Source organism: Pantherophis guttatus, chromosome 3, assembly GCF_059756535.1.
Source record: "Pantherophis guttatus breed Tessera chromosome 3, ASM5975653v1, whole genome shotgun sequence".
Taxonomy (NCBI): Eukaryota; Metazoa; Chordata; class Lepidosauria; order Squamata; family Colubridae; genus Pantherophis; species Pantherophis guttatus.
In genome coordinates, this window is record NC_142065.1 from 129246518 (window position 1) to 129263259 (window position 16742).

Consider the following 16742-nt stretch of genomic DNA (forward strand, 5'->3'; position numbering starts at 1 on the left):
CCCACTATCTTTCCTGTCAGTATTTGCATATCTTAAATCATCTTATTTCCCCCATCTTCAACTACGATATACAAATACTTGCTCTAGTTTTTCTCCATACATATATAGTATTCAATTGTTCACTCCCTTTTCTCTGTCAAACACGACTATTTTGGTTTTAGATATATTAGGTTCCAGATCCATGTTCTTTGTTGCACCATACAATCTATCTAACATTATTCTCATTCTGATTCTCAACCCAACATATGGCCTTATCTTTACCCACCCACCAACGTATTTCTAACATCAAAGCATTTCTTACACAATTATCCATAAATTCATTAAATAATCAAAGACCCATCACACATATTTGTCGTACTTTTAAACAGTGAAAAAAAATACAACATTCATGTATTCTCTTTCATGCTTTACTTACATCGTACACTTTTTAAATCACATTCAGTAAATAACTTTCAGTTCCGTATCCATGCAAAACATTGCACAATTCAAATCTATTCACTTTATCATATAATTTAGTTAAAACAACAAATATAAACTAATTTTATCACATTCATGTATTTCTCAAAGGCCCTCACAAGCAAAATACTGGTCCAGGATACCAGTTTTCATTGCAATATGCTACTTGAAGCATTCCCTAACAGCAAGAACAGTACCAGCCAGTTCAACCTAATTCTATTCAGTATGTCACAAATGGAAATAAAGTTGTTTTACTCTAAGCTCATTTCAGTCATACTAAGCAAGGATCCTTAATATAGAGACTACCATTGCCTGCATCCATTAATTAGAAAGTAGATGCAGTATTTAAGTAGCCTTTGACTTAAAACTATTCATTTAGTGACCATTCAAAGTTAGAAGAGTGTAGAAACAAGCGACTTATGACCAGTTTTCACACTTATGACAGTTGCAGCAACCTTATGGTCACATAATCAAAATTTGGATGCTTGAGAATCAGCATATATTTATGATAGTTGTGCTGTCTTGGGATCATGTGGTCACCATTTGTAATTTTTCCTGGCTGGCTTCAAGTAAAATCAATGGGGAAAGCCAGATTTGCTTAATGACTGTATGATTCACAATTGCAATAATTCGCTTAACAACTGTGGCAAAAAAGGTCATAAAATGGGGAAAAGCTTAACAACTGCCTTGCTTAGCAACAGAAATTTTGGGCTCAGTTGGGGTTGTATGCCAAGGACTACCTGTACTTACACACACTTATCAGTTACAGAGGGTTTGCTTAATAAACATCCTCAATTATGTCAGACTTCTTGCCATAATGACAAGTGATGTTTCACTTGTCATCACTTAGACAGTGATGTCTCCTCCCCACTTTTGTTTCTATATCACTGGAACTATCTGTTGAAGCCATATTAATAGAATTAGAATAACTGTGTTTTAAACATTTGAATCCAAAGTGTCATAAGATGATAGAAGGCTATTGCAACGCCAAATTAATTGTACTGTCACAAACCAAACAAAATAAAATACATAAATTAACAATAATTCCAGCATAATTAGCTTCCATACACTTTAATATTCACAGAGGAAAGCAAGAAAATACCTTTTATTTTACAAAATGTATTTATACAAAATAAACTACTTTATAAAATTAAGTTAATGAAAAGTTGGTCCTGTTTTCTTCACAAAACAGATTTAAAATTGAAATTAAGTGTGATTTTTGGGGGTGAGGTTGGGGAAATCTTTAAATAAAATATTATTAAATGATTTTTAAATTAAATAACTTTTCCTCTTACCTATTTAAAATAGTAGAAAATGATTAAAGTATTTGTATAGAAGGATAAAAACAGGCAACCCTTGCTTCTTGAACACTTTAAAGTTGCCAAGTTTAAGAAATTCTGGTCTAAAGCCTAATTCCTTTCCCCATTGCAAATCTTCCCTGTTCTTCAGCTGGAGAAGTCTTTCTCTGCTGCTAATGCAGGTGGAAACTAGAAAAGGTTGGAGAGACAGGTACTATCAAGTTTCATTTATCTTGTGTGGCCTTTCAGCTGAGACAGCTAATAGCAATTCTTTCAAGAATGACCATGATATGTGACAAGAAGCAGTGCCCATTTTCAAGCGGGAGAGCTGTGCTGTTTTACCAAGCGAATTGTGAACACTAATGAGACTAAAAACCCCTTTTTACAAGATGGCTTTCCAAAAGTAGCCTCTTGGTTTTTTTCCCTCCTTTTGATATATTTCCTAGATTGCTTAATTTAGAATTCTGATAAACATCTTCAGTGTGGGGCAACTAAATAGCTTTGTAAGTGTCAGAGCTATGTGCATAAGAAAATAAGTCACTTTCAAGATCTCAATATAAAGAAAAACAGCAGGAGGGCTTCACATAGTTAATTATAAATTAATCAAGTATTGCATTTTGCTTCTGCTGTTTTATTGCAGTCTTATTGCAAGCTTTGAAATTTTTTTAAAATCTTCCAATGTTTATGCAACTTGATAGCAGGGATCTATAGCACCCTATTAGTAAATATATTAGACAATTGGCTGAAAACTGGTATAGGTGAAAGATTTAGAGATAGGTGTATTAAGAGTGGTTGATCAGGGTGTCCTCCTCCAAAAAATCACTATATTCTGTTTTGCTATAGTTAGAGATGTGAAGGCTAATGTCGAAAAAAGAGAAATTATGAAGAAAAAAAGAACTTTTCCGTAGACTTTTCTGTTTCAGTTTTCACATAAAAAAGATGAAACATTTCCTTGTTCTTTAATATTAAATAGCAAATAAACCACTGAATATTAAAGAAATTGATTTAAGTTTGGAAACAGAAACATTGAAACAAAAAATAAACTAATATGTAAAAGGAGAGAAGATTCTGTATTGTAGCTTGGCCAAGAGACTGAGAATCAGTCTTTAAAAATATCTTCTGGTTTGATATGAGCTTTTCCATTTTTCTTTTTAAGTTAAAAAGATAAATTAATTTATAAATAATATTAAATGGTATGAGGATTACATTACATATGCAAAACTAATTATCTTCAATGGAGAAAATGGTGCAAAATCACATGGCAGTAATTACAATAGTGCCTAATTAATGAAAATTAGTGATTCTTTTTAAATTATATAAAATCTGATTATTTTAACTATAGGAGATTAGCAGGAAATTACATCAGACTTGAAGTCATCAATGTTTTATTTACTTTGACATCAATAACCAAGGAAGGTTGTCACTAGTGGAAAATATAAGCATGATATTTGAAATATATTTAAACCAGATTTTTTTTAATTCTATTAGTATTCTTTTAGTACTTTCAAACAAAATAAGAACACACATCTACATAGTGTTCTGTTCTTACCAGCTCTGCCAAGAGAGTTAAAGTCTATTCAAGTTAGCAGGGGAACTGTCCATCACAGAGCACAGCTGACAGATACTGCTACAGCAGTTGGTAGGCTCCAACTGGGCAACTTCATAGAATACATTATTATTCCAGCTTTCCCTGACTTGCATTAAGACCGTGGGCTAGAACATTTTAACTCTTCATGAATAGGATGCTGAATGTGCTGCCAGATGCTAAAAATTCAGCTTTTTGTGTGTGTGTGAAAACTTGTTACTTTGTTTCTGAAAGAGATTCTGGTAGCTTTAGGGATTCCGTTCAAACAATATAGCACTAATATATGAGAATCCTTACTGCACACTGGAATGAACTCAAGCAAGCAGCTGACTTGCCTTTCTCTACAATGAAAATTCTAGAACTGACTGGAAAACACACTTGCAGAGGAGTAAGCTGGTTTTAAGGTAGGCTGATTCACGATTGATCAATGCATAGTACTCTATCCCACTGAAAAGTTCTCTTTCCATAACCCAAACTTCCTCTATGCTGTTTTCATAGACTTCAAAGCAGCACTGATTTGATATCCTGAATTAAATTTGGGGAAAGCTGGAGGCCTCCTCAACTGTACAATCATTTCAATCATGTAAAACTGATTTTACATATCAATTGTACAAGTAAAATGTAACCATGTAGCCATCTCACCATTGCCACTGAAACCGAGAAAGGTGTCAAGCAAGGTGGCATATTGGCCACACTCTTATTTAATTTCTATATCAACTCCATGATAGACCATCTCCACAACACAGACTTTTACTGCCAACCACTTGCTGGAAGACACATCTTTGTTCTAATCTACACAGATGATGCAGTAACATTTTCAAAAACACTTATTGGCCTTAAAAGAGAAGTGAGAGTACTAGTAGAGCACTGCAAGGAAGACCAGCTAGAATTCAATTATCAGAAAACCAAAACCATGGGATTTGTTCAAAAACCCAAGAGTCATTCTTGGAACATAGATGGTCCACAAAATCCAGCAGATCTTTTGTTTCAAATACCTGTTTTGCCCCAGCTCCGGATTCCCAAGGATTGTGACACACACCAACAGTCCTTATCAAATTTATAACGTACCAAGAATAAACAAAGTCCAGCAAAGGTTGGCAACCAGCCCAGAAAACAAGATATGATAAGACACTCACTCTTCAAAAATGCTCTGTAATAATTACACATTGTTTCCAGCAAGAAATTACTAACTGTGTGCAACTTAAATAGGCTAAGGGAGTGACCAATTATCCTCAAACCTTACTCTTGAGGAGACCTCCTCCTCCTCCTGAGTAGCCATTCCTGCCTTTTGGCAGCCCTGCGTGCTCGAGCATTGAGGAGAGGGTCCTCCACTTCGCTCTCTCCACTTGAAGGAGCCTCTGGAGGTTCTGAAGGCCCTGGCTGAGTCTCTGCCTCTGGCACCACATCCTCTTCAGCCTCCTCACTGTCCGACTTGAGCTGTGCAGGCTGTTGGCGCAACCCCACACCAGCCTCCTCCTCATCGGGATCAGCCACGATCCATGCAGGCTGCTGGCAGGCTACAACAATACCTGAGATAGTCTTTCATTTTGTCAGCAGTAGAAAACTCATGAGGACTATGTCACCCTTAAATTCCTTAAGACAAGAAGTGACCACTACATACCCGCAATTCTCAATTTATTTGAAGCCGAGCCAATAACATAACATTTCTATAATCCCCACCTGGCCCCTTCTCCAGTTTTGTACCATTAAGATTTGTACAATCCAATTTTTAAACATCAGCTCTTCAAATCCCTAACTGTGTCTCTATTGCCACTCTGACAGTAGATGGGTTTCATGAAAGTGGAGGCTAGAGTGTGGATGACCATACTTAACTTTGCTCAGACTCCTCCCCCTCCCCCATTCTTGCCCCATTGAATATGAATGATGATTTTTCACTCCAGATGGAAAGAGGCAATGAGAACTAAAATATCATCCCTGAGCTTCTCTCCAGGATTTCAACTCAGCATGGAATATAACAGGCCAAAGCAATTATTAAAGAGCATATAACATATACAGGGTACCAAATGGATCTAGCTTTATTACCAGTGAATACAACAGGTACTCTGCCCCCTCTATAGAATTCCTAATTAAACTCAAAGCATCATCTAAAGTAGGGGTCACCAACCTTTTGGATCTCAGGGACCACTAAATTCATAATTTTAAATCCCATGGACCACTAATATGATCTGACTAATGACTAGCTGGGTGGGCGTAGCTAGGTGGTCATGTGACTGGATGGGCATGACCAACTCGATGTCACTCTTATCAGGGGGTGCCTTGCCAGCCTCTATTCACCCCTCCCCTTCCAGCCACTCCTTGCTTGCCCGCCCGGGCTCCTTAGGGTCCCAACAGGAAGCAGTTGTTGGAGCTAAGCAGCCACCACAAGAAAGAGTTGGCAAAACAGCTCAGTTCAAATTGGATCTGACTGAGGAGGAGGCTCAGCAGAAGCACCTCACTGAGGACTATGAGCATAGGCTTTCCAAGCAGAGTGAAGACCTGTGGGAGTGCAAGGCCAGGTACAGGCGCCTGGAGGCTCAGCGGGCTGAGATGATCAGCCAGTTCCAGGGCATGATGCAGTCCCACTGCAACAAGGCCTTCCAGCTCTTCGCCACCAGCGGCACTTCCCTCCAGCCTTCGTCCAAAGCCCTGCACCAGGAGGCTGAAGCAGACCCCAAGTTAGAATTTCTACTCCCCTCCAACCCACACAAAAAGACCCCAAAGGGGGAGACTCTTTGCAGCAATACAAACGTTCATTGCACGTATCTGTCCCAGGGGCCGTAGTTTGAGGACCCCTGATTTAGAGCAATATAAAAATGCAAATAATTTTTCTCACAGACCACCAGTTGGTGACTGCTGATGTTAACAATGAGGGGTACAATGTCATACCTTCCCCTTAGCTGTCCTTGAAAGCTGATGCAGGAAGATTCCTTACAGAGAGAGACAAAGTCCCTGTGGCCCTGGGCACACAAAAACAACAACACTTCTGCAGTGGGAATCATATAAAAGTACTAATCATTAAAAATAGTATCTAAACTCTTGAAAATAGACAGATCAATTATACTAGGGAAACTGGACTTTACTCAAACCTGATTGAAGTGGTTATTTTTTTTTTCAGGTTCATAATTATCATGGTTTGTAAATTGAATGTAAAACTTTAGTAACATTATGCAAAACATCACTTAAAAAAGAAGAGTGAATCGACTATGTAGGAGGAATAACCTCTGCCCCTCATTTGGTGACTGGATGATAGATGTCTCACTGATATGGTTTACCACACAAGTTTTAATTTTCTTATATCACTTGTAAATCTATTATGGTCCAGATTATAAAACTAATTTCTGGAACCATCAGAGCAGGCATCTCAGGGAAAAATAATTCCACTTTCAACAGTGATTTTTTAAAAATCTTCCATTATATTAAGAATGAAAACAGAGCACATACACTTATTGTGGTTCATTGCTTTAATGATTAGGAAAAAAACCCCCACTGTTACTGTTAAAACCAAAAGTAGTCTCGATCATCTACAGTACAGTGAGTTAGTAGAAAAATGCAACAAATATTTAAATTACCTCTTTGAATAATCCTTTGGTCTATAATACACTCAGTATTCAGTTCACCTTAGCAGCTACTTCATGGATACTTTTTTTCTACTTTAATTGCTAGATTTAGAGGTGCTGGAAAACAGCTGCCCTGATTGAGAAGTCCAGAACAGTTCTGTTGTTATATTCACACATTATAGTTAAGAATTCCTTGCCCTGCCATTGTTTTGGGGAAGGAGAGTTAACCATGACTACTTGTATTGTCTTGTCAAATTCTTGGGTTACAGAGTTGATCCAACATGCTTAAGTGAGTGGCCTGTCATTTTCAATATCCTCTGTCTATGTCCCCTGAGGTCTTCAGTGTGAGATGGGGGATTCAGGAAAAAGGAAGTACGGATTGCTGTCTTTTGCTGGAGGCCCCTAGTAGAACAAAGAAACTTAAGGAAACAAATTTCATGCAATTGGGCTTAGGGAGTTCAAAGCCAACATCCCAAAAGCTATAGGGCAATTAAAACCAGTACTAGGGTGAAATTGGCAGGAAATGTTCAGATTACTGTCATGAAGGATCCTTTATTTCTTTGCAGGGTGCTGACAAGGTATGAGTCTGATAGTCCATTTTCAACACACGCATTTTATTAAAAAGCAAAAGCTTTTGTAAGCTGTGGTTAACTTTATCAATAAAAGGCAAAAGATTTTCATGATCTGAAGAGAAACAGGAGATGCATGGAGTGGTTAAACTGATAAAATTTATTTTAATTTAAAGCTTATTAAAATTAATGCTTTTTAATTAACATTGAATTTAATTAACTAATTAATTAATTTAATTAACATTAGTCAAAAGGATACTAACAGACCACCTTCTGATTTTTCTGCAGTAGACTAACACTGCTATCCAAAGTTATGTCTCTGCTTCCATTCTGTAATAATATTTTAAAATATATACATATATTATACATGTTGTGTGTATAGTATATAATATAAATGCATATAAAACATTTTAAAGCAAGGAAATAATCAACCAACAATAAAGGAATAAAGATGGCAGAAAGGCCAAAAAAAAGAAGGGCTTCAATCACCAAATGTTTGGGCAGAGAGAAAGGCTTTTAAGGCTCTTTGAAAGTGTAGGGGCTTAGAGAGAAACCTGATTCCAGAGAGCAGAAGCTGCTACTTTATCTCCGTTTGCTTAGACTACAGATTATTGATTGCTGGCTCAGATACATAGATATCAGCCTAATGTAACAAACACTTCTCACAAATCCTTACTTGATTATGTTAATCCTTTTTTTTTTCTGGCACGCTGCTTGGAAGAATCCAAGAGTGTGGGTAATATCCCTCAGCTTGCCTGATACTGAGTGTGTATAACTTTAAGATCTGTTGACTCCGCCCCCGGGGCCTGGCTGAGGCTCAGTTCCTTTCACTCAGTAAAGCCTGATCGATTCAATATGGGGTTCTGATCTTAGCAACATACATCCTAAATTACTTCGGCTTAGTAAGCTTAAAAGGAGAAAACTGGAGAACAATTGGTGACAGCCATTACTTGCATTGGTATAACTCTTTCACCTGGGAATATAGCCATGTAGACAACCCAGGACTTAGATAGAGAGAGTGTGAGCGTGGAGGTCCCAGCACTAGGGGTGAGCATCAATGAGACACTTTTTTCTCCTGCCTGCTACAAGTCATGAAAAGACAAATTTGCAATATACGTTTTTAATTTATGACTAAAAACTAATGTAAAAGCTTTTTTTAATGTAATACATTTGATACGGATTTTAGTTTGATAAATTTCACTTTTGTGCTTAACGGCTCTATTATCTTCCCTGCCATTAATCCCTTTCCAAATATACAGAAGAGGGGAAAAGCTCTAATAATAACCTTGCATTTAGGAACTGGTATAGGATTGAGAAAGTTTAGCAAACTGAGTTTATCTTTCTGACTGAAAAGCTACCTCCAAATCACCAGTTCTCAAAAAGTGAGAACTCAGAGCGCCAAACTAAATTTAGTTCATTCACAATATAACATCATACTAGATATGCTTTAAATTATTACTTATTGAATACCACATTGGAATATACTAAGAAAAATTCAGGAATTTTTACATGTAATATAGGGGCAGTTTCACTAATTACTGAAACAGAGATGCAGTTTATTCATCTTATAGAACAGAGCTCCCCAACCTTTCAGGCTATTTATCTTGCTAAAAGTAATAAATGGATAACAGAAATATAGAAAAGTTTAGCTAATATAGTAGATTTCCTTTTCATTATTATCACTGTCCACTTAAACTGAAAAGTCAGCTTGGATAATGTTTAATAGTCTTTTCATATAGCACATCATTGATTATATATTATCAGCAGTGCAAAAATCACCCCAGTTTGAAATTATGTACTACATATATCTTTCTGTTTTTCACATCAAATGATTTGCTGAGGCAGAAATATTCTTTAATAGATTCTAAATCATCATATTGGGTCCAAGTAAGTTTAATTTTGTTAAAATATTAAAATCAGCTATTAATCTTTATTTACTGACACAAATCAGACATGTGAACTAAGCCATCAACCTCTCAACAGAAGAATCCATAATACTGAAGTTAAATAGATATTTCTGTTTGAATTGCTAAGGACACTCATAATACATTCATTCTTTGTTGTCAGTAATACCAAATTTGTAGCAATTTGAGGGGGGTTGCTATGAAAAGCAGTATCAGTTGCCCCATTTCAAATTATGTTTTTGAAATAATAAAGATTGTATTACATGATACATTTTGGGCCTGAAACCAGACATTAAACTATTTCAGGCATAACAAATAAATTGCTCAATATCACTTTATCATTAGTGAAGATAATTGCTGGTTTAAGTATAAAGACAACATTAACGAGATTAAGTTATTATTCTTTTAATTTCTCCCATAACAATCTCTATGTACATTAGAGAACAAAAGAATAATAAAATCCAAAAGAAAACAGAGAAAAGAACATCCAACATCAAATGTAATATTCTCTTAGAAAGTTGGGATTTAAAATCTTTTGCTTTGCATTAGAAATATAACTGGAGGCCTTTATTTTATCTCCATACTTCTCCAACTTCATTAAGAATGGCTTAAGATTTTGATTTACAGACATGTATATTCAGAAGAAGAGATTTTATTTAGATATCTGGCCCCTGATCCCAAGCCATTCCATCTTAAAAGGCTGCTCCAACCATCAGGAACAGGCCTGGATATGTCCTGGGACCCCTAACTGGAGAATGTCTTAATTGCTACATCTGCCTAAACTAAAAAAAAAAAAAAAGTTTAAAAAAACCCCCCAAACTTGTGAATTTCTTAGCGCTCATAACAAGTTTATTGACTTTCTAACAGGATGTTGTAATTTGCTTCCTCTATCCTAGTACTGTGCTTTTTACTTTTGAGATACATGTTTAGGATATTAAGACAATGTAAGAAGGAGATTTTAATGTTACTCTAACATTTTAATGTTACTCTAACATTAGGAATCAAGAACAACAAAGAGGCTATTTCTCTGCATGCTGATAAGAAACTCTAAAAATATGGATGCCAAATATTGTACATATTAATACTCAGTATGATACTGAGAGTACAACTCTGGGAAGATAGCTAAAGTATTTGTGAAAAATCATGAGACTGAAAAACATGGAAGAACTATAAACTTTACTTACTTAAACTAACAACCTTCAGGGAGAAGTTTCCAAGCTATCCAAGTCTGCCTAAAATAGGATTAATTGTATCCACCTACTGAACTGCCATAAGTAGGAAGCGTGAAGACCAAGACTAGAAAAATGAAAGCATAGAGATATGTCTCCAACAGAGAAGACTAGAATTTAGTAGAATCAAACCAATCTTCTGGGTTTACAAATGCTCTTCTTTGAACTGAGAGCAAATTTCAACATTATAAAGAAAACAAAATAAAAATGAATAACAGGACAATAACGTCTAACTTTAATTCCCTTTATATTAATATAAAAACAATTTTGGTTTTGACTGGTGTGTCAGATTCTTTCACATATTAATTGCCATTACTGTTTTGGTTAGGGTTTTTACATACAGAGTTGTAAAATTTTATAGGGTTTTTACATATAGAGTTATTTTGCATGGGTAAAGTAAACATTTCCCAATTAAGAACTGTATACCAACATGTTTGATATATGATCATGTATTTCTGCATTACAAATGAATCAATGGTTCTGTAAGTTTGACTGTAATACATTATTACTTTACATGGAGTGGACAGAAAAAAATTAATAAATGGATGAACACATGCATATATGTGTGTATATATATATATGAAGTGGGAAAGAAATTTATTGCTCAATGCTCAATGCCTCATTAATTTGCCCATTCTCCAAATTATTAAACAATCCCATTGTAAATGATATATTAATGACATGCCAAAGTCATATTCTATGCACCTTTAGCAAATTAACAATCAAGGAACGAATGCTAGACAGCAAAGATAAAAGATAAATAGACCACTTTGTTGGAATTATTGATGCACTTACAATTTCAAATTTTTCCACATGTGAATTCAGTCACTTTATTTGTAACAGCTAATTATCATTTAAAGCAATGTACCTACCCCAGGAAAGAAGCAAAACCACCTGCATTTCCACCTACCTGTGCTAGTACGATATGTGCCTGTATGTGCTGGTTGAAGAGGGTCTCCCTGACTCTGGCTGAGACTCCTCATAGGCGGCTTCTGATATACTCTGTCCTCATAAATAGGATCTATGTGATGCTCTGGAGATTGTAGTGCCCTTAGTTCTGAGCCCAGGTGGCTATGTTGACTTGTGTATGAAGCCCGGGATCCAGCTGCAAAATAAAGTGATATCAGAAACTTTATGAGGAAGAAAAAGAGCATCTACAAAGAGAGATAGTCTTAAAATATTATTAATATTAAGAATTCATTATTAAAAACTTCTGGTAAGTAAAAGCAACATTTTTCAAAAACCCAAATCAATTAAAACAAACAAATTGGTATTTTCCATATAAGAAGAAAACATAACACAAAAATGCAGCAATAGTTCAGGTTTATTAGCTTACAGTTAAACAGACCTAAACTTTCAAGGCAACAAAGCAATTCAAGAGTGACTACACATCAGAGTTTTTCCTACATTGTACAGCAGCAGCTTCTCTATTTTTCATCAACTGCACGTGCACTTAAGAACTTTTTGTTTGTTGCACAAATCTGGCTTTTTTACATTTGCAATTAGGCCTATTTTACCTCCCTCTCCAAAACAGAATAGCTTTCTACCAATGAAACCTTCTAGAAGATGAAGAAGCAAACATTCAAATGAATATCAAAATTAATGCCTATACTTTAAGTTAAACTCTGAAATCAAGCTCCCTTTTTCTCTAAGAAATCTCCAGTTCTATTTGCATAAAGAATAAAAGAAAGAGGACAAAGGCAATTCTCATTTATTCCTCATTCCATTACATACAGTTGCATTTAATATGGTTCCCCAGCCTTCTATAGAAGCTTCTCATTTAACACAGATAGTTGCAAGAACCAGAACAGACCAAAACAAACACTACGTTCTCTATCCTCCAGGGGAAGTGCTTTGTGAATGAAATTCCACTTGTAGAAAGTCTGGATCCAAGTCATTAAACAATGATGAAATGAAGCTACTGCAGGGACATGGGCCTAGCAGAACAAGTTTAAGAATATCTTCCACAATAGATAAAAGAACAGGGAAAAGAGATTTCTGCAGGGAATGCCTTGGTGTAAATGAAATCAGTGGACTTTGACTCAACTAATTATATGATCATCTGTTAGCATAATCTAGGAAAAACAATCTTTTGTCCATAAAGGAATCACTTTAGGGAAAGGAATTCCACACCACATAATAGAAGGTTAAGACTATCTTTCAATTTAAGACTTAAGACTTTTGCAGTAAACAGAACTCCTGGCTGTAATCTCTCATCAATAAAGTTTTCTCAATTTGTTTTGAGTTGCATTTTTGGCAGGGTGGATAAAAATCAATGATTTTTTTAAAAAAATAAAAAAAATCAGATTTTTTTATTTAAATTGGATTTTTTTGATTTAAATCAGATTTTTTTGATTTTTATTGAATTTATTTTAATAAAAAACTTTTGGGGTAAAAATCTATCGTAAGATAGTTTTCTATTTAAGATACATAAATAATTTAGTTTATTCAGCATGAAATGGAGCTTAGTTATGTAGCATGAGGCTGTATATTCTGCAACACTGGGACTATCAGTGAGTCAACAGTGGATCAAAGGAGTAGCAGAGATGACAGTTGCTCTTTAAAAATTATGATTTAAATCGAGTTGATTTAAATCAAGCCTTTTTACTAGTGATTTAAATCATGATTTAAATTGTGATTTAAATCAACTCGATTTAAATCAAATCCACCCTGATTTTGGGAGAGAGGATCTGTATAATGTAGTTATAATAAACTGACACAAGAGGTATAAACATATATCCTAAGATATAATACAGGGGCAAAAGCCCTTCTTAATAGCCTGTAGATAAGGATAGGGCACACTGCAATTCCTTAAGGAAAAGAAAAATACTGTGTTCATGCACTTTTGTTGGCTAATTGAAAGAAACAATACTTAGCCATTAAAGAGGAATTAGTCATTTTCCCTCAAATTATTTAACATTCAAATGAAAGTACTGGGGAAGATCATTTGCTATTTCAGGATGAGTCTTCATCAATATGCTCACAACATCCAGTCATTCATCCCAATCCTGAACTGAACCAAAGATGCCACTGAAGTTCTGAATAAAATGAGTATCTAAAACCTATTGGAATTTGAATGGTGGTAAAACAAGCTCAGAGTAAATCATACAGAGACAGAGTTGCAGCAATCTTATAATATCTACTTTGAATGGAGTCACAATTCTCCTGAAAGAGTTGGTTTGTGACTTGTGAATCCTAAACACTTCACACTTGCTTAACGCATTGTAAGCCGCCCTGAGTCTTCGGAGAAGGGCGGCATATAAATCAAATAAAAAAAAAAACCACATGGAAACCATATTCAGGTTAGTCTTTGCTCAGCTTGGCTAACATAGCAGTTGCCACCCTATCTGGATCAAGATAATAACTCATGTCCTGATCATTGCCCGACCAGACTACTACTACAATGTGTTCTATGTGAATCTGCCTTTGGAGATGACCTACTATTTGACCTAGAAACTGCAATTGATACAAAACTTCTGATTGATCAACTGCATCGAGTGAGGAAATGCTTCCAAGTTTCAAGAGTTTTGGAAAAGAGGCTGTTCCCTTTTTACTGTTGCTCCTTTCTGTTTTCATCCCTACATTAACCAGCAGGAACTGGTGATTCATATATGCAAAACAAAAAAGGCAATATAGTCTTCTCTCTGTCTGCCTGTACAGTTTTGCATGCTTCCAAAGCAGTCCCTGGCAAGCAAATGAAACTTCTGTAAATTTATAAAAAAAAAAAACCCAAAAATTAAAGCCAGGGTACCTGTCACCCATTAAACTTATTGAGGTTTATTTAATTTTGGACCAGGATCCAACAATGTAAACCATGTACCCCACCAGGTGCTATAAAACATGCTATGAGGCTCAGTAATGGATATGGTTGAAAGCAGCTGACTGGCAGAAAGATACTTCACTAAGGTGATTTCAAACTGTATTCTGCAATCTTTATGTACAGGTTCTTAAGCATAAATTCCTTGAAATTTATGCTGGACTATCTCCTTAAATGTCATGGAGGGCAGCGGACTTATTTTTACAAGTAGATCAGATATTGTGTATAGCTTGTAACACCTTGTCTGCCTTTTCTGATAAAATAAATATATAAACGTTTTTAAATTTATTTACTGTTTTTGTAACCTAAGTCAACCTGGAAATTCTGGGAACTATACAATAGAATAAGCCCGTAAAAACAGCATATAATAAAAAAATAATAATCAACCCAACATAAGATTGAAATCATTAAGCATATTACAAAGCATCAAGAATGAAGGAGCTCTATGAATCTCCATGGCAGAGTTGGGAATTGTGACAGAGAAAACTTTCCAAATAGTCCATTTTCCCTAAGTTCATATGAAAAAGAACTCTTTGTCTGTCAAACATAGCAAAGAACATCAAATCCTGTGGCATAAAACACTGGAGCAGCTATGGCTTCAAGTGCTATGGTCTTTCATGATTAAAGACTGGAGCCTTTAATTCCCCTTCTTCTCAGGTAGAAATAAAATCACAAAAGCTACAGTGTCTCCAACTCCCAACTTTTTTAGATGGTTCCCCAAGATACCACGGCTGATTGTACTGAAAGCTACCAAGACACCTATAATGACCAAAAAGATACACTCCTTCTCTTAACCTCTGACAAAAGTAATCAGAGCAACCCATAATATTTTTAATCCATGACTAGGCCTGAATCCTGACAGGAAAGGATCCGGACCATCCATTTCTACCAGATAAGACATATCTTCTTTCTAGCCAAGCCACTTTGACATTCAGAACCTAAGAAAGATGATTAATATATTTCATGGAACAAAAGAAAAAATATATATATATTTTTTTATTGCTACACATTTTAGTCACAGCAAGGCAAACAAAGAATGTATGTCTAACAATTACATTATACATGTTAGAAAATGAGCTAAAATATTGAAATAATTATATTTTCCCAGTTATAATGGAACCTTGTACTGAATCAGTTATTCTGTGCAAATAAACTTAACAAGGGTCTAACGCTATCTACTGTACTTATATCAACAGAGCCATTTCATTTTAAGATGAAGAATTAATCTCTAGTACACAGCTATATTTTCTTGATGTCATTATTTAACTGGATGACAGAATAATGTCTGCAATATGTTAACACCCTAGGGTGCTAACATCTGAATACACACAGCACTAAACTCAAATACACAAAAATGTAGTTGTATTGTAAAAATGTTAATGTGGCAGATGGCTAACTGAAGCTCTAAAATGTGTCAGGCCATATGGTAAAAACTGATACACACCTTGAATTTTATCACCTCTAGCCTCAATCCATCCCAAGCTTGTGGTAATAAAATATTAATCATATGTTATATAATGCCTTGTTAAAAATACTGTATTATTAATGCCAAAAAGACAACAAAGAAAAAGCTGTTCTGTACATATCACAAATGTTTTCCTACTACTAAATTAAGGATATATATATTTGATTTTGGAAATGAATTACTGCTGGATCATCCCTATATTGGCATCATAATTTCCCCCAAAGTAGTTAAATCTGGCACCTGCTACAGAACAGTTTTACTCGCTCTCTTTCTAGACTCCCCAATATGCACACAGGGCTATAAAAAGATTGAACAGTCCTGTCCTACTTGTCATGAAATGAGGAGAGCGCCTTCTGTTAAGCTTCTGGAGTGCTGAGGCAATACATCTAGGTGAAACTTGCTGACTTCCACAACTGTTACGTATATGTACACATATGTTGTGTGTGTGTATGTGTGTGTGTGTATATATGTGTCTGTGTGTGTGTGTGTGTATCTGCTCAGATAATAACATCTCACAATATTTTTGTTTTCAGCATTTTATAATGTTTTTGGTATCCAGAACATCACACAAAACCTTAGAATGTCATGGAGTTAATGTAACAATTGTCTATAATACTCCTTGCCTCCCCTTTCCCATGAGCATCTTTTATTTAAGCAAAATATAACTAAAAGCTGTAATAGGACCGCTAGCTCTTGGCTGCAAAAATATGGTCATCACATTGCATCGAAGAGTTTTCTGTATGTCTTTCCTGCCATATATTGGTCCTCTGTTGTTTTTGGCCCCTATATTGGCAATACTAACTTTTAATATAGAAATGAGGCTTACAAGCATGTTTCTTAAATATGTCATCTTTTGATGAAA

The 16742-nt window shown here is 35.4% G+C and overlaps 1 protein-coding gene across 21 annotated transcripts in view; it reads right to left on the reverse strand.

The window, feature by feature from the left end:
- The window catches only part of CTNND2 (catenin delta 2), a 479927-nt gene that overhangs the window by 195839 nt on the left and 267346 nt on the right, over positions 1-16742 (reverse strand). For all 21 annotated transcript variants that reach the window (XR_015733589.1, XR_015733588.1, XR_015733587.1 and 18 more), the window contains one exon: positions 11509-11703. Coding sequence is in view for 17 of the 21 variants with exons in the window: in XM_034411885.3 (XP_034267776.1) it covers positions 11509-11703 (195 nt within the window). In the remaining 4 variants the exon portion in view is untranslated. The remainder of the gene's footprint in view (positions 1-11508; positions 11704-16742) is intronic.